Below are 19,903 nucleotides of genomic sequence, written 5' to 3'. Positions count from 1 at the left end.
TAGTGGATTTCAGGATCTGCAACACATGAACACACTCACTCCTGTTGAGCTGGAGCATGACAGCTGCCCTGACCCAACGAAGAAGAGCTGCCTTTTCCTGTTTGCTCCATAGGACACATGGCAGCAGGTACATTAGCAGGTCATGAAGCTCTGAAGGTAGGTATCTCTATTTTGAACAAGAGCATTGGTTTCCCACAAAGCTCTCCAATGCAGAAGGGTCTTCAAACGAGCACCAATGTAGTTAGTTACAGGAGACTCAGGCAAATCTATGTCCTTGGGGAGTCACTAGGCTAGACAGGGAGGTCCTAGGGGATCATCGAAAAACGGACAATGGTTTTCAAGTGTTAAAGGGGACATAGAGTGAAATGCTGTCACTCAGAGGTCAGTAAGCATCATGACTCTGTTATCCAGGGTACCCAGAGAAGGCATCATTGATTAAGGAGACTGGAGCAGAGCCTCAGATTGATACATGGACATCAGGGAAAGAATGTTCCAGATAAAAAGATGTGAAGCCCTATAAGCTGTAGGAAGAGGGGACTTACTATCGCCGCAGTCCTGTAGTGACTTTCCATATCGTCCCCCATCTCCCTTCTCTTTTTCTCCTCCCCTTCTCTTGAAGCATCTCGCCTGCTAGCTGCGGCCCCACACCTCCCGCATTGTGCCGCTCTCCTGCATGCCATGGGACATTCCTACTGCCTCATTCCTGTTCCAGTCTGCAGTGCTAGTCCTCTTTGCAGTTGGCAGGACATAAGTCGTCTTTGGGCCACTCACTTCCCTGCCGCACATGCTTTATAAAAAGAAATTGTTTGGGTGGTTGGCATAATTCTTCCACATTAATCTGAATGGGTCCAAGGCATCTGCCCCTGGCAGTTTTCTGGTAAATGAACATGGAAGGAATGGTGGAACACAGTGAATTTTCCTTCCAGCCTGTTTCTCTGTCAAAGCCCTAGAAATGAATCCTGATGATAAGGGATGTCTCCAGGCTGGCATCCAACCCTGCAAATGGCAGGCCACAGCCTGCTGAAGACCACTTTCTCTGGGAAGGAGCTGGCAGGGCGCAGGCTCGGGGATGCTCCCGTGCTCTCAGCACACTCCTGCCCTGCTTCTGGACCAAGAGGTTGATTTTGCTTACCTGCCTCCAACATGCTGCTGCCTCTGAGGAAGCACTGGGTACCCACTTAGCAGGCCAAGCAAACAGAAAAGGCCCATGAGGCGAGGAAGTAAGAGCCATGCAGACCCTCTTGCTGCAGCAGCAAGGGCTCCAGCATGGTAGATTTAATGAGCTTCACAGAGCCACACCAGACACAGCCCTCAGCACCACCATGGGAGGCCACAGGTTTCCCGTCTTACCTCCGCCTAGGCAGTTGTCTGCTTGAGTGCAGGGGACACCCAGGAGGGGTTTGGCTGGTTTTGCAGTAAATCCTGAGGAGTCAATCAGTTGTAGCCAGAGTGAGGCAGTGCCTAGTAGAGCAGGGACAGTGGGCCTAGGCCGTGTGGCCTTCAACAGGCATGGGGACTCACGAAGGGGCTGCAGCACCAGAGTTCTAGTCTAGCCCTGCCCAGTGCCTCTCCCGCTACTACAATTCACAGGAGGCAGTCTTCACCTTAATTAAGTTCACAGCTGAAGTGATGTGGACGGCGGTGTGAGCACTAGGGAGATTGTCTTTACTGTATAAAGGAAACTAGGCGGGAAGTAACACCGTGGCTTCCATCTGGGAAAAGCAGCCAGCAGGCTTTCTGAGGATGCGGGCTCCGCCTTCAACTGTGCAATGCCTCCAGGCCCAGCCAGAGGAGTCAGGTCAGCCTCGCGCTCCCCTCCCCCACCCCAGAGTCCACAGCAGTGTGACCACACTGCTCACCGTGGCAGCTGGCCCTCCACAGGCATAGCTTTCCTCCTCTAACTCAGCCACCTGAGTGGCAGAAGGAGCTGAGACTGGACAGGAAGGCCAGGTCCTGGCACTGTCACTGACCACTCCAGGGGCAGGGTTACTGCATCAGCTCTGCAGTAAGGCAAGTGGTTCGGGCTCTCATCGTTGCTTCCCCTATGCCCTCCAGTTAGGATCCCTGAGAGTGCCCTTGATTTCATGAGTGCTTGAAGCTGCCTACAATACTTAGCTGCTAGTGATAGGACTCTAAGTCACTGGTTGCTGACTCCAGAGTCCCTGTCATCATTGGTCAGGAGACACAGACCACTTGATGTCTCCAGTCATGGGGATCCTCCAAATATGGTGAGGCTTCTGAAACAGACAGTAAGTACCTTTGCTTTCCTGAGCGCCCTGTTGACCTGGATCCTGGACAGCAGCTTGGAAGAGAGACATTAGTCTTGCTTATGTGGGTGATTCAAGGTTGGGCTTGTGGCAAACTCACTGAGCTTGTTACTTACAGCCTCCACATCTGTGCCCTGTCTCCACAGGTAAAGGGAGTTCCAGGATCACCAAGCCCAGCAACTGTGCCATCTCCTGAGCTTCAGGGTAGTAGTGGGCAAGATCTGCAGATGCCCACCCATCCTGTCCTGTGCTGCGGAGAGCATGGCCTACACCCTGCACTTGTTTACACATCAGACCCTAACCAGACCTCCTACCCTGCAGCCTCCATCCTGGTCTTAAGGCCTGAATCCTAGCTGGCAGGATCTGAAGCATCTCAGCTATCACTGCCTCCAGCAGACTGCACGACTGGACAAGGACACTACCTTGTTGCACCAAAGAAGCCTGGCTGGTGTCTGCTCTGCTCTATGCCAGCCCTCCTCCACTGGGCCAGCCCTGTCCTACAGGTCCTCTGGTGGGAGAAAGGCCATTCCTTCTGCCTTGCTAGGACAGGATTCCAAGGCAGCCCCAGCCACTTGGCTTTTCCTCGTACTTCTGGTGATGTCTAGTTCCCCGTACCCCCAGAGGTTGGTGGGGAAAACGGGGAAGAAGATAGGACTCAGAGCCAATCTTGCTCCAGCCTTGAAACTCCAGGTGAGAGATAGAGCTGGAATAGCAGGGCCACTGGCTATTGTAACCTTAGGGACACCCATTCCTGCTGACGCCTGAACTAGTCTCCGAGTGGAATGGGGTGGGGATGGGGATACTTCGGCCTCCTTCCAGCTAGTGGCAGGATCCGACAGTGGTGGTGAAGAGCCCCCTTCCCTCCTGCACTGTCGTAGCAAGCCTGGCCTGAAGGCCCTGGGGCTCTGCAGAGTGCCTTCCCCAATGCCTGCTCTTTTCAGTATGGTTTCCTTTACAGCTCTGTGGAGGATGGGGCTGCAGGGGAGGAGGCTGGGCCCAGGGGACAAGAGCATTTGTGTTTCCTCCCTGCCGGTTCCTCCCTGAGCATTTAGGTGGCCTTCTTTGTACACTAGGTCATCCTCAGTGAAATTTCAGCCAACGACCAGCCTGAACCACCTGCAAAATGTCAGGCTGTTCTTAAATGCCTCAGTTTCTCTCCAACTGTGGCCTAATTACCACAGTAGTACTGCCAAGATGACCAGCCCCACTGTCACCTCTCTACACAGTGAACTGTGCAGGCTGAGGGAAAGTGACCATTGACACGGGAGACATTGTCTAACTGCAGACAATGACACAGGGGCAAAGGGCCTCTAAACCAAGCCCTTGTCCCCTTTTCTTTCTGAAAGGCCCTTGGGTACCCCTAGTCCTGGGAGGGACACAGGCATCTGCAAAGGCAGCTGGTGAGAGGCAGGGAGGGGGCGCTGTAAGCTGCAGAAGCACATGGTGGCCTGTGCCTGTGTCTGCCTCCTGGCTGATGGGGAATAAGAGGGGAAATTAGGAATGGCCTCAGCCCAGAGTCCCCTGTGTCCTCCCTGAGGTTAGGCTCCGGGAGGGGGCAAGGTTCCCCTGTGGCTTCCCAAGCCTTTGTAAGAATTAAACACTTCCGGTAAGTGCTTCCTGATACAAGACTGTAAGTGTGGCATGTGCTTATTCTGGAGGAAATTGGGAGGCCCAGGCGACATGGGAAGTGGCCTGTTACATCTCTGCTGCACTGGTCACCTTGGAGATGTGGGATACAGGATACCTAAACTACAGTGGGGGAAACAATGACCTTGTGGAGAGTGGTCGCCTGCCACCAGGAAAGAGACCTCTCCTAAGCAATTCTGCTTAGGCCATCGTGTCTCTTCCCAGCGAGGGAAAGCTACCCTGGGTCAGCTCTGGACAGGCAGCCAGAGGGAGAGTGCTCTTCTCTGCCCTGCCACTTTCCTCTCACTGAGCAGCTCACCACATGCTTCGGTCATGAAACTTACGAAGACCAGCTCAAGTAAGAATCTGCCATGCGGGCACAGGCTTGCCGCCACCCCCAAGTCCACATCACAAACATGCTATGCCCGACACTGCAAAATCTGTTGGGGGCGGAGGAGGCACTGTGCCTCCTGGGATGTGGCCCAGGCTGACCTCCAGCAGTCGCTTCAGTTCTCCTGAATGCTGGGGTTACAGGTGTGCTCCACCACACCCAGCTTTACCTTGTGTGGCTTTGGCGTAGAGCTTTGGCTCTGAGGTTGCTGACTTGCCTGAGATTTTCCACTCGGCGGCATCTTCCACCTTTGTCCTAGTTACCCTGTTTAGCACTTCACTGCCTTATTCTCCCCAGGACAGGTGTGTTTGTGTGCACACATCTGCCTTTCAGTCAGCTCTGTCACATTTCCTCCCAATCTGTTCCCCTTTCTTCAGTCCCAGCCATGGTAAGCACCATGGGACATACCTGTGTGTGCCCAGGAGTGGTCCCCTCCAAAAAGCAAAAGACCCTCCAGACTCAAGTGAGGCGGACAGTCTGAGGAAACATCACACAGCCCCGGTCTGCAGCTAATGAGCCCTACCTGTGCCAAGGCTGCCGTTTCTCGCCCGGCACTTCCCCACGCATGCCGTCTTCTCCTCAGAGCCCAGTGGCTGCCCCGAACCATCTGTCCTGCTTTCCCAAAGGCACAAGATTTGCTTCAGGGTGGCAGCCTAGGCTCAGTGAGTGGAACTTGAGCAAGGTAAGAAGAATGCACATTAGAGAGAAGCAAGAGGTGGCGGGTGCAGACCAGCAAGTGTTCATAGGCTGAGTCATGGAGAGGCAGACCCAAACCTCACAGGGTTAGCCTCAGACTTCCCACCACTCTTCTCAATGGTTTTGCTTGCCCAGCTGTGGCGCAGGGAAGGCGCTGCTTCCAGATAACACTCCTTGGCCAGGCTCTGGGCACAAAGGCCACATCTGTCTATCTCAATGCCATGAGCATAGTATCTTAATATCTGTTGGTTAAATGCTTGAAAATTTGGCTGGCCATGGCCAGCAAGATTGATCAGCAGATAAAAGCACTTGCTGTACAAGCATAGTGATCTACGTTCAATTCCCAGAACTAAGGGTGGTTAGAAAAGAACCAGCTCCCAAAAGTTGTTCTCAAGCCTCCATATGTACATGATGGCACAGGTGTTTCATCGTCATTCATATATACATATCTGAGTCCTTACAGAGGGAAGCCTAGAACGACCTTGGGATTGGCAAGTTAGTCCAAAGTTACCCACATGTCACGGGAAGAGTGGAGTCCAGCTATGGTAACATCCTAGCGCACCATCCACATGCCTTTCCATGACAGCTATTCAGAAACAAGTTTTTAATCCAGGAAAGTGGTTAGATGCTAGGGCAGTCACCGGGCAGTGGAGGCACACACCTTTAGTCCCAGCACTTGGGAGACAGAGGCAGGCAGATCTCTGTGAGTTTGAGGCCAGCCTGATCTACAGAGCGAGTTCCAGGACAGGCTCCAAAACTACACAAAGAAACCCTATCTCAAAAAAAAAAAAAAAAAAAAAAGAAACTAGGACAGTCTGAAGACACCCAAAAGCAGCTTCAGGAACAGGTGCCTATGTCACAGGAGATGAGCTCAGACCTGCCATGAAAGCTGCCAAGCATATGGGAGCCTGAAGGAGGAAAAGCACAAAACACAGGAACAGGAGCCACGCCCACAGTGCCCATGGCCCTAAAGGAAAGTCCACTCTATGCCCAAAAGCTTGCTTTGTTGTTTACATGGTTTGAAAGCAGAGTGGATGAAGCCAAGAAGAGATGATGGTATGCGCCTTTAATCCAGCATCCCGGAGGCAGAAGCAGGTGAATCTCTGTGAGTTTGAGGGCCAGCCTGATCTACAGTTTGAGTTCCAGAACAGCTAGAGCTACATAGTGAGAACCTCTCTTGAAAAACAACAAAAACCACAAGAAAGAGTGGATCCATGCTGCTTTCGGAGGCTTTCATGAGGCATGAAGTAGAGTGGGTTTGCCCAGGCACAATCCTGGCTCTTCTGCCATATGGATAGGTACCCAGCAGACTTACTTCTAGAGTTTGGGTTTCCTTATATGTCATTTGGAGGAGACCCACCTGAGGCAAAGCGTCTGGCAGGAGAAGGTTCAGGCTTGGAGCTTCCAGAAGCATTTTTATGACATCCTTCTGGGCATCCAGCCTGACAAACAGTCAAGTGTAGGGGGCTTGGTTGGCACACCGGGCTGAGTACTAGTTAACCTGGAGGAAGTTTCCAAGGTGGGGAAAACTGCCAAACTTCTGTGTGTGAGTCACTGTTGGACAGGGACCCGTGTGGACCACGTCACCACCTCAGAAGGCAGCCGGGTTCATGAAAATCTCACTTCTCTTGACTAATAGTTTTGGGTGAAACAGACAATTTTAGCTTGTCTGGAGAATTCTGTGAATATACAAAATACAGGTAAAGCTTGAACCAAAGACAGTATTCGGTACTCAAAAAACCAGTCAACTCTGTACCACACCAGCCCTGTTCTTTTTGCCCCATAAACTCCCAACTCCCAGGCGTTTGCCTAGCTTCCCCCCACACCTGAGGGGAGGAGCCTCCAGCCTTCTGGAGCACTAGGTGCCCTGTGGATGGAAGCAGTGGTAGAGAACGGCTGCCACCTTGTGGCCAGCAGGCAGTTTGCATCCTACAGCTCAGATGGCCAGCCCTGGGGTGGGCAAGCTCTTCCTGTAAAGGGTCACAGTAAATAATCTGGGCTTAGACTGAGCCTGATGGCACACATTTCTGACCCCAGCACCCATAAGGCTCAGGCATCGAGGATCGCTGCAAGTTCTAAACAAGCCTAGCCTGCATAGTGAGACTGTGCCCCACCTCGCACACAAAGCTTCAGGCTTTTCAGACGTGGTGCCTGCAGTGACTGCAGAGTATCACTGAAGCAGCTGCACACCATGCATAAACAAGTGGGCACAACTGAGGTTCTGTAAAACTATGGTGCTGGCATAACTGGATGCTGGCTTGTAGAAGATGGCAGATAGATCCATGTCTATCGCCATGCACAAAACTTAAGTCCAAATGGATCAAAGACCTCAACATAAATCCAGTTACACTGAACCTCTTAGGAGAGAAAGTGGGAGGCACCCTTAAATTAATTGGTACAGGAGACCGCTTCCTGAATGTAACACCAGTAGCACAGACATGGAGATAGACAATTAATAAATGGGACCTCCTCAAACTGAGAAGCTCTGTAAGGCAAAGGACACAATCAACAAGACAAAATGGCAGTCTGCAGAATGGGAAAAGATCTTCACCAACCCCACGTCTGACAGAGGGCTGATTTTCAAAACTCACAAAGAACTCAAGAAGCTAGCCACCAAAACACCAAATAATCCAATTTACAACTGGGGTGCAGAACTAAATAAAGAATTCTCAATAGAGGAATCTAAAATGCCTGAAAGGCACTTAAATTGTTCAGCATTTTTAGCTGCTAGGGAAATGCAAATCAAAACAACTCTGAGACACCATCTTACACCTGTAAGAATGACTAAAATCAAAGACACCAATAATAGTTTATGCTGGTGAGGATGTGGAGAAAGGGGAACACTCCTCCACTGCTGGTGGGACTGCAAACTTGTACAGCCACTTTGGAAACCAATATGGCAGTTTCTCAGAAAAATGGCAATGAGTCTACCTCAAGACCCAGCCATTTCACTCTTAGACATATACCCAAAGGATGCACATTCATACAACAAGGACGTCTGTGCGACTGTGTTCATAGCAGCTGTTTGTAATAGCCAGAACCTGGAAGCAGCCTAGATGCCCCTCAACCGGAGAATGGATAAAGAAAACGTGGAGTACTACTCATTGGAAAAACAAAACAATGGAATCTTGAAATTCACAGGCAAGTGAATGGAACTAGAAGAAACCATCCTGAGTGAGGTAGCCCAGAAAGAAAAACATGGTATGTACTCACAAGTGGATATTAGACGTAGAGCAAAGGATAAACAGCCTACAATTCACAACCCCAGAGAAGCTAGGAAGCAAGGAGAACCCTAAGAGAGACCTACATCAACGCCTGGAGAAGGGGAAAGAGACAAGATCTCCTGAGCAAATGCGGGGGTGGGGAGTAGGAGGAAGGGAAGGGGCGGAGGACATGAGGGAAGATGGAGGCAAGGGAATAGAGGAGAGCAAGAAAAGAGACACCTGAATAGAGGGAGCCATTATAGGTGTAAAGAGAAATCTGGCACTAGGGAAATGTCCAGAGATATGCAAGGATTACCCCTAGTAACAATAAGCAATAATGTCCTTCCCAACAATGAGATTGATGGCTACCTTAAATACCATCCTAGAGCCTTCATCCAGTGGCTGATGGAAGCAGAGGCAAGACACCCACCGATAAACACTGAACTGAACTCCTGGGATCCAGTTGTAGAGAGGGAGGAGAGATGAGCAAAGGGTTCAAGACCATGCTGGGGAAACCCCCAGAAACAGCTGACTTGAGCAAGTGGGAACTCACAGACCCCAGTCTGACAGCTGGGGAACCAGCATAGATCTGAACCAGGCCCCCTGAACATGGATATCAGTTGGAGGCCAGGGCAGTCTATGGAACCTCTGGCAGTGGAACCAGTATTTATCCTTAGTGAATGAATGGGTTTTAGGAGCCCATTCCCTATGTAGGGATACTCTCTCAGCCTAGATACATGGGGGAGTGCCTATGCCCTGCCCCAAATGATGTGATAAACTTTGATGACCCCCCATAGGAGGCCTCACCCTCCCTAGGGAGTGGATGGAGGGTGAGATGGGGGGTTGGTGGGGAGCATGGGAGGATGGGAAGGAGACAGAATTGGGATCGGTATGTAAAATGAGATTACTTTTAATTTAAATTTAAAAATGAAAAAAACTATGGGAACTGAAAATGTCAAACATACAATTGTCATGTATCATAAAATATATTATTACTGTATTTTTTTTTGTCTTTTGGTTTTTTGAGATAGAGTTTCTCTGTGTAACAACCCTGGCTGTCCTGAAACTTGCTTTGTAGACCAGGCTAGCCTTGAACTCACAGAGATCCACCTGCTTTTGCCTCCCAAGTGCTGGGATTAAAGCCTTGTGCCCCCACTGCCGGGCTGTAATTCTTTTAATCATTTAAAAACGTAAAACCTCGGGGCTGAAGAGGTGGCTCATTGGTTCAGAGCACTTACTGATCTTCCAGAGGAATCAAAGTTGAGTCCTAGCACCCACATCAGGCAACTAGCTCATAGTTCCAGGGGACCTGACCCCTTCCTCTGACATCTGCAGGCACCTGCACACACGTGCACATATATGTAATTAAAAATAAAAATGTTTAATAAAAACGTAAAATTCAAACTGAGGATATAAAACTAAGTTGTAGACCATGAGCCTAGCATTCTACAGGTCCTGGGTCCAATTCCCACACCAGAAATATAATTAAAATGCAAAAGCCATTCTGACCTCATAGGCTGTGGTGACAGGTGGCAGCCTGGATTGGGACCACAGACGCTACTTTGCTGGCACCTAGCCCAGGACACCTGTGTTCCTGTTGACTCTCAGTCATCACATTTGATGTCTGTGTCGTTGTTCTGTTGAGAGGAACCCCCTAGTCTCCTCAAAGAAAGCTCAGGAGCTGCCATTGCCATTGTCTTTCCTTCGTTTCCTATTTTATGTTTATGAAATGCTCATTAGTCCTGTGCTAAGGCGGATGCAAAAGCCTAGAGTTTTTTTTTTGAGACAGGGTTTCTCTGTAGCTTTGGAGGCTGTCCTGGAACTCACTTTGTAGACCAGGCTGGCCTCTAACTCACAGAGATCCGCCTGCCTCTGCCTCCCGAGTGCTGGGATTAAAGGCGTGCGCCACCAATGCCCGGCAAGCCTAGAGTTTTAATATCTACTTTTATTTGTTAAAAAAAAAACCAGACAACTCACTGAGAACTCATTGTATTCCATGTAGTATGTTAAAACAGAACTGGTCTGTACCCCAAGGACAAAGGGGGACAAGTGTTATGATAGGGAAACTGAAGGAGCATGGAAGCCCAGAGGGGGCATTTGACCTGGGCGGGCGAGTTCAGAGAAGAATCGGTTAAAGATGTGGTGGTTCCTGAACTACCACCCAGGAAACTGTGAAAAGCCTAGAGAAAATCTTTTAGAATTGGAAACATTGACGATCGAACAATTAAGGACATATTTGAAGACTCAGACACAAATATCTCTCCCAAAGACCTCCCTGCTTTGGATTTGTGGGAGGGATATGAAGTTACATCCCCTTCAAGCCTTGTGGGATTGCCTCAATTGGCCAATGACAGCTGAGTGCTTTTTTGGGTCTATCTAACCCATGGCCAGCCTGTGGGTAGGGTTGCTTCCACCCAGAGCTACAAAGAATGTGCAAGGCAAAGCTGGAGTGAGTGTCTTAAGCCCCTTAAAATGGCGGGGAGTGGGGAGTTTAGACACAACTTTAAGAAAGTCCGGATTTTGGGGGCAGTGGTGGCGCACACCTTTAATCCAGGAACTCGGGAGGAAGAGGCAGGTGGATCTCTATGAGTTCCATGACAGGTTCCAAAGCTACACAGAGAAACCCTGCCATGAAAAACAAGAAGAGAAAGGGGAAGGGAGAAGAAGGTAAGGAGGAGGAGGAGGAAGAAGAAGGAGGAGGAGGAGGAGGAGGAGGAGGAGGAGGAGGAGGATTCCAGACTCACAGGATCAAGGAGGACAGAGCATGATGAACTACAGAGAAAACACGGATGACCCAATAGAGGATGGGATGTCATGACCAGGCTGAGGGCTTCTGGAGAGGGAGGCATAACCCACAGCATGTTAAGTTTGCTCTGTTTTGGTGGTGGTTGTTGCTATTTTTCTACCTTCATTAATTAAAAGCAGTGTGTCTTTTGGCAATTACTTAATCTCCCTCTGTTGTCTTACTTTCCTCACATGGACAAATAAACTCATGTGTGTAAAATGCTTAGAACCATGCATGTCATGATGGCCAGCTTTATGTCCCACACAGCCACACACTCAGGACACGATGTGTCCGTATTTAAATTCTACCATTAGCATCTTTAAAATACTAATAATTTTCAAAAATCCTTGAGTTTTCGTTATAGATTATGAAATTGTAAGTTATGCCATTTCCTTATAAATGATCTAGGCAGACCTGCCTGGCAAAATATTTGTTTTCAGATGCTAGCTATGTTTGGGGCTGGAGATGGAGCTTGGTGAACTGCTTGCCTAGCATGCATGAAGCCTTGGGCTTGATCCCTGGCACTGTGTAAACTGGACATGATGGCTGTCACCTATAATGTCAGCACTCAGGAAATAGACAGGAAGATCAACAGTTCAAGGTCATTCTTAGTTAACTACATAAGGAATCAGAGGGCAGCTTGGGATACATGAGACCCTGTATTTAAAAGTTTTTTTTTAAAGTTAAGTCGTGTCATTATCTTAGAGTCAAGAATAACAAATCAGATTTAATATATCCCTGCACAAGGAGGCTAGTGACCTTAGAGGTGAAGGCAGGATAAGAACCAGGCACTTACCCACATAAAGCCTGAAGAACATGCAGATCCTTTGAAAAAACCCTACAGAAAAGATGGCAGGAAAAAAAGAGCATGAACAGTTGTAGAGGTAGGAGGAAAGCTGGCTATTTTGGGAAGTGAAGAAAGAGCGAATTCTCAGAGTAAAACATAGTGGTGAAGCCATGGAAACGGAACTGGGAAAGTCTCTTGGATCTCAGCCACAAAACAGGCTATAGATGAGCTTAGAGAAACCGACTTGGGTAGAGTTAGGGAAAGCCAGGGTTAGAAAAGGAAGGAACAGTAATGGAGGTGGAGAGGACCACGAGCTACCATCAAAGAAGATGGAATGAGGTCACACAGAGGAGGAAGGAAGGGAGGGCCTTTGAAGAGGAAAGCCAGGTCCCAGTTGGAATTCACGAAAAGGTCGCCAGAGGGCGTAACTTAGCCAGGAAGAGGCATGCCTATAGGGAAACACGGTGGCTGAGAGTTGGGGCGGGGTGGTGGCGGTGGCGGTGACTATTCTAGTAGGGACTTAATCTCTCCAACTACACTGTAAATTTTCAGGTCACCATAGCATTATGGGAAAGAGCTCTCTCATTTGAGTCAGACAGCCTGGCTTCAGCTCCTACTTGTGGTTACCTAGAACAAGTTAGCCCTCCAGTGCCTCTGTTTTCCTATCTGGAAAATGAGAACTAGCATTGTGGGGAAGATTAACTGCTGTAATCCAAGTAAAGCCCTCATACAGTGCTTAACTCACAGCATGTATCAGGGATGGGGGTGTTATGAATAACCACATCCTCAGGTCTCTGTGAACGCCTCCTGTGTGTCCAGTATCGATCAACACACCCGGAGGGTTCAGTGTCCGCTGCTTAGCTGAGCAGCTTTTCAGGAAATGCAGCCATTTTAAAACCTACAGGTGATTTGGCGTCTATCTTGAGGGCTTTTGTTGCATAATAAATGCTACCAGGCATGTAATAAATACCTGTGAGCTTGTCCTCTGTCATCTACACCCTCTAGCATGTTCCCCTCCCCCACTGCTCCTGGTTATTGGTTACCAACACACCAGTGCTCCAGGAATCGGCATCAGCAGTCAGCTGTCCCCTTGACTTCTGGATTAGGTTCCTTTACGGAGATCACCTCATTGTTATTAGCTTTGAGAATTGGGAATGCTTTGCAAACCTTGCCAAATGTCTCAGAGCATTGAAAGGCCAAAGTATTGTAGGATGTTTGCCTGTGCCGCAGAAGTCAGTACTGGAGTACATCCAGCTGGCTATAACTGTCCCAAGCCTGTGGGTCATTGCAGAAGTATTTGCAAAAGTTCCTATTGGCTTGGATCTTGTCCAGGTTCAGGGCAGAGACCACAGCACAGTCTCTCAAGGGACATAAAGGAAGTCTGTTTCTTGGGATGGCTAGGAATGCTTTTGGTAACCATCCAAGGAAACTATCACTCATTAAATCTGCCTTCTCCTCCAGCAGAAAGCCAACTTATAGAAAACCATATACAAAGCTCCCAGAATAGTACAGGGCTCCAAGAACACAGTGCACGTGGCCAGCATACAAATGTGCAGGGGCTAAGGATTCTTTTTGCTTTCAAATCTGGGTGGATTGGAACTAACAAAAAATATTTTCTCCAAGTGGCATGCTGAGAGGAAATGAAGAGAACATAGAATATGCTAGCCTGGGCTGCCTTTCTGGGCTCCAGTTGATTCCACAGCCACCAAAGCATGCTGGGAAGCCCTCTGGCAATGACAGTGAGCTCAGGAAACACCTTGGACCAATTCCTTAACTCTACCTTCACACCAGGCTTAGCAAGGCCAAAAATCCTGATACTGACTCCCGCAGGGATTTGAAACCCTCATCTTCCACCATAAACATTTTATTGGTTTATTTGCTTCCTTCCTATCTGTATAGAAAGTGAGGGCAAATCCTGCCCAAAGCTGTAGTTTGAAGGAAATAAGGGATCTCAGCACCTAGACAAGACTGCTGTGTTTGCTCAAAGAGAGCCTATGTGAGCCTCTGTTCTTGAAAGGCCACAGGAAGGGATGCTCCGCTGGGGGGGAGCTATGGGATAGCATTATGGGAAGTGGGCTTTTTTTCCTACTTTAAAACATTTTGTATTGTTGGGTTGATCAAATGTTCCATTTATTCAGCACCACTTTTTAGATTTTTTTTTGAGACAAGAGTCTTACTATGTAGCCTAGGCTGTCCTTGAACCCGCCACCCTCCAGCCTCAACCTTCCAAATGCTGGGATTACAGGTCTTTGCCCTTTTACTCAGCTTTTCAACATTAATTGTATAATCAGAAAACAATCTTATTTGGAAATTGTAGTGATTTTACTCTTTTGGCTCTTTTTGGCCTTTTTTGGGGGGGAGGTGCCACCCTGCTCATAAGTAAATCACACACAGTTTGATTTCTTATGAATGTCCGGCTTGTTTCTAGCCATCTTTTCTTTTCTTAAATTACCCCAACTAACTTTTCCCTCTGGGCTTTTAACTTTCTCTTCTGTAAATCTTACTTTCTAACTCCACGGCTGGTTGGATGGCTGGATGGCTATCCCCTGAAGTCCTCCTCTCCTTGTTCTCTCCTTCTCCTCCTCCTCATGTCTCCTTCTATTTAGTCTTTCTGCCTGCCAGCCCCACCCATCCTTGTTCCTGCCTCCCTGTTGGGCATTCCACTTTTTATTAGACCATCGGGTGTTTTAGACAGGCAAAAAAAAAATCACAGCTTCACAGAGTTAAACAAACGCAGCACAAACAAAAGTCACACACCTTAAAATACCACAGGAAACGGCAAAAGACAAAGATTATAGAAGATCAGATTTGGGCCACTCCTGATCGTTTCTATAGTTCTCTTTACTCTCCCTCCCCTTCCCCATGCATATATAGCAGGTCACTACCTATCACCAGTCTCTTCCTGGCTAATCACGTTTGTCCTGTAGTTCTCATAGATGTCGCTTCTACTTAGAAGTCAAGAGCCCTATCCTTCCAAGACTGGGTCCCCAGTCCTTCCCGTGTCCTTTCAGGGCACTGTGTCACAGCCCTACACTGTGTTTTTCTGCTATCCACTCTGACAGCAAAAAGGTGTTTTTATCTCCAGAACAGCCCGTGGGCCTTAGGATAGTTCTTAGCAAGCTGACAGTTAATTACCAAATAATAATTTATTGGGGGATCTTTTATAGACAGATCAATATAAGGGGTAAAAAGATGAAAACTATTTCAAGGAACTTATAACTGGGGTTTGACCAATAATTCATATAAACCAAGCATTATCTTGAGGGTTAAGACAGCGGTTCAGGGCATGGAGACAGTGGTTAAAAACATCTATGGGTTTTCCAGAGGACCTGATTTTGATGCCCAGCACCAATGTTGGGGGCAGCTCATAGTGAACTCTAACTCCAGTACCAGGGGACCTGGAGTCCTATTCTGGTCTCCATGGGCAATGCACACATGAATGACATACTCTCACACAGACACAGATGTACATACATGTAAATAAATAGAAGTAAATATTTTATTCACTTTATGTGTATCTGCATTTTGCCTGCATATATCTGTACTCCACATGCATAAGTTACAGACAGGTGTGAGCTGCCTTGTGGGTGCTGAGATCTGAACTGGGTCCTCTGGAAGAACAGTTGGTGACCACAACCACCAAGCCATCTTTCCAGCCCCTAGAAATAAATATATTAAGTGATACAAAAACAATCAACTTTGAGGGCTTGGAAGGTTCTGAATCCGTGACATTTTTCATTGTGTTTTCTGGTTCCTACTCCCCATTTTGAATGCTAGTATGAGCTATGTGCATGGAATTATCAGGGTTCATATCTTTAGGTCCTTTTTTAGAATTTGACTTGTGGTCTCCCTCCTGCCCTTGGATTGTCCTAGGAATATCTACCATTTACTCTTAATTGGTGTTTGTCAAATACCTTCTCTCTCTCTGCTGAAAGGCTCTGCTGAACTTGTCACTGTGTTACAATGGCTGCTTTATTGTCAAACAGTGCCAATGGGATTACACAACAGCTTGGGGAAGGGAAACAAGGGCTATGATCCCCTTCAGCTACAAGGGACAGGGATTTGGAATGGTAAAATGTTAATTACCCGAGAAGAGATGTGGGCTAGAGTCCAGCAGTGTGCTCCTGGAGATCATTTCAGTCCCAGAGGCGTGGGGCTGGCACTCTGGTCGTGGGTCCTAAGCATTCTGCCCTCCCCTGGTTGCAGTGTGGATTCACTCCCATAAAAGCTGTCACAGAGAAAGAATCCGGTGGCCAGAAGCCAGGAGTACACACATGGCTTGCTCGACATCAGCAACTCTGGAAGCTTTCCAGGAGCCAGAGGACTGTTCCATTTGCATGCAATCAATTATTTCTAAGGGGATTTATTCTTTATCTCACTCGACTTAATTTCTCATCATTTCCAACTCTTGGATATTCTTGCAAAGGAGCAGGCTAAAGGTGGTCAACGATGGGTATGAGAATTGCTATGGCACATGAGGGTGGTAAAAATAGTCATTTACAAAGCCAAAGAAACTGAAAATATATTTATATGTGCTTCTTGTCGGGAAATATTTGTTTAACTTAGAATGGGGAAGAATGGATCCTAGGAGGAAGATGTCATGGAGAAAATGACAGTTTCTCCGAAGTTAGTCTCCAATAATGTTTATGACAATCGTTCCCTTGTTAGTCTACAATAATGTTATTGCCGGAAACTAAATACGGAACTTGGGTTTTGAAAGAAACAGTTTTGTGATGTTGGGTTGACTAGCAGGTATTATTCAGAGGCACTAATGCAGGGTTAAACGAGTGCAGACTGTTGAGTCAGGCCTACGAATCAATGTATGGCCCAACAACTTTCTAAATGGGTGACCTTGAGTAAGTTCCTTAACCTCTTTTAGCCCTGCTTTCTGTAAAAATTTGGATTTAATCAAATAGTTTCTGTAAAGAATTCAGCACCGTTTCTTGGCATAAAATACACCCACAATAAATGATAGTAGTTATTACTGTCGATTACCAAGGACCAAAGACACCCCTCTCCTCAGCTAAACTGTAGAGCGGCGAATCCGGATCTGATGGACAGCACCGAAGCGCCCAATAAGAAACCAGGAAAAAAACAAACAAACAGTGGAATCAAACCAATGGCACGGGCCCTTGTTGTTGGCCGCTTGTTGGCTGTTCCACCAATGGTTTAAGGATGTGACTCGCGAGCGACATCCTGACAGTCCAATGACGCACAAGCAACCCACAGTCTGCTCTTCGGAGGGGATAAATCCAGGAGCCGGCACGTATAGATTCCGTTATTAGGGCAGACTCGAATGGAGAAAGGGACTTGCGAGAAACAGCGCCTGAGAGAGGCACTAATGAGCTAAAAAGAAAAAAGTAGGGAAAAGATGATGACTGCGCTGGGCGAGCTCGGCCGCCATCATGCTCTAATTTCCCCTTCGTCTCTCTGGGTCCGCGACCGAGGAAGCGGCCTCTGGGATGCTGAGGGGGTGTGTCCCCTCATGATTGGCGCAGGCCGCTCAGCCAATCCCAGCTCAGCAAACGGGAAGCACTTAGCCAATGAGGGGAGACGACAGCGGCGAGGACTTAAGAGAGGAGGAACAGCATCTTGACGGGCACGAAAGCTAGCCAGTGAAATCTAGGGGCACCCTGCCCTCGGCCAATGAGATGGAGCTGTGGGCGGGCCGCCGAGTGTTTGTGTTGTGGTTTTGGGGGAGGGAGGCGGAGGGGAAAGTTTGTTTATTTTGTTTTTAGTTTCTGGGGTCCCCGAGCTTCGGGAAGGTGAAGCGAGCGACAGTGACACCCCTCGCCTTTCAGCCTCCCCGCGACGTCGCCTCCACAGCTTGCGGAGAAGCGGGGACCGCGGTCACCGCTGGGCTCCACAGCGGAACGACGCGCACTCGGAGCCGGCGCGGCTCAGCGGTGAGTGAGGACTGTGGGCCTCGCGGGCCTTCCTCTTCCTCGCCAGCCGCCGGGCCTCGCGGGGCGGCCCAGGGTGGGCGCCTGAGGACGCCCTCGGGAGCGCGCGCCGCGGCCCGCCGAGGCGCCGCGTGTGTGTGTGTCCTCCGCGAGCGCGCGCGCGCCGGGAGCGAGCCGGGCGGGGTGGGTGGGCGGGTGGGGCGGGAGCGCGCGGGGCCGGGGTGGGCCGCGGCGGGCCAGGGAGCTCGGGCCCCGGGCGCGCTCTGGGATCGCGGTGTGTGTAGACGCGGGGCGGGGGAGGGGTGTGTGAGGGGCGCGCGGTCACGCCGGTCGCGAGGGCCTGGGCGTTCTGAGTCGTGAGTGCGGCGGCGACAGACCGGCGTCACGCGCCGGCAGGTGTGAGCCGAGGAAGGGCTTCCGGGTGGGCCAGCGGCAGTCCGAGCGCTTCGCGTCGCCTGGGGCCTTCGGGGCTGCGAGGCCCTCGGAGCTGAGTCTGCCTGGCGGCGGGGCGCGAGCATCCGGTGTCCCCGCGCGGCGGGCGCGCAGGCTTGTGTGCAGGAGCTGATGGCAGGGTTTCCACGGCCTTCCCTCGAGAGCTGCGTGAGGGGCTACCATTGCACACTTTGGACGAGGAAACAAACGGGGGCGGAGGGGTGGCAGGGTTGGAAACAGCCCGGGGGGAGGGTTTGCCACCTTCCGCTGGTCCGGCGCCCTTTAATTTCAAACTAACGGATTTCTTAGTCCACAGAGGCTAAATATCTGGTCCAGCGAAATTCACTACAGTGGCTAACGACACCAAGTAACAGCAGCCATAAGTCTTGGGCACAGGTCACCCATCTGGGACTTTTAGCTCCATGCTTTCTCATGTGTCTTTTGGCTGTTTTATTCTTTTGACTCGGTGAATAAAAAGGACCAACCAAAACCCCATGAACAAAACATCATTTGTATGTCCTTAATAGTTATACGTAGCAATAAGCAAAAATCACACACCCTAAGCCTTTTGTGAAGGTTTAATGCTGTTTCTCTTCGTTTGTGGGACATGTCAGTTCTTTAAAACTGTATGTGTTTGCGGTGGGTTGTAAACGCTCCTTAAAGATCGTGGATGTGGACGGTGGACAAGGTCTTGCACTTGCAGTGTGAGGTATCGCTGCAGTGAGTGGGAGGGTTATCAGTGTAGTTGTCCCTACAGGTAGGCAGGCGCATTCACCGGTATCCAGAATTCAGCTCAGTCTGGCTTGTCCTACTTGGATGCAGGGATGAGGTTTATGATGTCTGTCTCTTTTCTTTGGTTTTTTTTTTGAGACAAGGTTTCACTGTGTAGTTTTGACTGGCCTGGAACTCATAGAAATCTGCCTACCTCTGCCACCTGTGTGTTGGATTATAGAGGCCCAGCTTAGTTCTGGACTGTCTTTAAGGGATGTCCTAAACTTAATTATTTGAGCAGTGCAGTTTCTTATGGGACTTAGAGGAGTGAGGAAACAGTCCATGCTGCATGTCTGTTAACCCATCATACCCTTGAAATCTTCCCCTCAAATAGCTCTAACCTGTTTAAAATCAAAACAATACTTTTGTTCAAATGTCAGGATTGGCTTTATGTTTGTTGTGTGTTTACAATGTGCCAGCCTCTCTATGTTACTTTTTAAATCTTTACCTCAAACCTATGGGGCAGAAACTTTCACTGTTATAGGAATGAGGACAAGGGCTCCCAAGAGCCATACAGCTAGGTTTAATCTTTGGCCTGTTTGGTTTCTTACCCTTTTACTTGTTTTATTTTCGCCTCCTAAACAGGAGGCAGCAGGAATACTGAGAAGCAGAGCGAGGTAGGAAAGGAGAATCCACTGGTAATATTAGGTTGCCTGCACCCAGGTTAAGAATTTAAATGTTAAATTGAAACTATTCCTGTTTTATAATTAAGCACCTTAAAAAAACTCAAATACATCCAACCTTTGTTTTTTAATTGACGTATTCATTGTATGTAGTACTCCAAAGCTGTTTTTGTTTGCTTTTTTTAAATTTATTTATTCCTTAGGTCTTGCTATGTGGTTTTACTGGCCTCAGACTCATGATCCTCCTGTCTCAACTTCCCCAGCGCAGGGATTACATACCTTTGCCACCATGCCTCGAGAGTCAGTCCATCTCCCTCTCTCTTTTTGTGTTGTGTTTGGTGTTTTGTTTTTAGTATCTTTCTCTAGCTCAGGATGCCCTGGAGTTCACTGTGTTGCCCAGGCTTATTTTGAACTCTTGG

At 48.8% G+C, this 19,903-nt stretch overlaps 1 protein-coding gene across 1 annotated transcript in view; it reads left to right on the top strand.

Moving 5' to 3' along the window:
• Positions 1–3,893, top strand: part of Fam83f (family with sequence similarity 83 member F) — a 28,697-nt gene extending 24,804 nt beyond the window's left edge. The window contains exon 5 of the mRNA XM_005067004.4: positions 2,414–3,893. Within this exon, the coding sequence (XP_005067061.2) occupies positions 2,414–2,463 (50 nt within the window). The 3' untranslated portion in view covers positions 2,464–3,893. The remainder of the gene's footprint in view (positions 1–2,413) is intronic.
• The last annotated feature ends 16,010 nt before the right edge of the window (positions 3,894–19,903 follow it).

Source organism: Mesocricetus auratus, unplaced genomic scaffold (genome assembly GCF_017639785.1).
Source record: "Mesocricetus auratus isolate SY011 unplaced genomic scaffold, BCM_Maur_2.0 Super-Scaffold_100010, whole genome shotgun sequence".
NCBI classification, from domain to species: domain Eukaryota; kingdom Metazoa; phylum Chordata; class Mammalia; order Rodentia; family Cricetidae; genus Mesocricetus; species Mesocricetus auratus.
The sequence above is the reverse complement of the archived record's forward strand: the minus strand, read 5'-3'. Positions and strand labels throughout refer to the sequence as shown.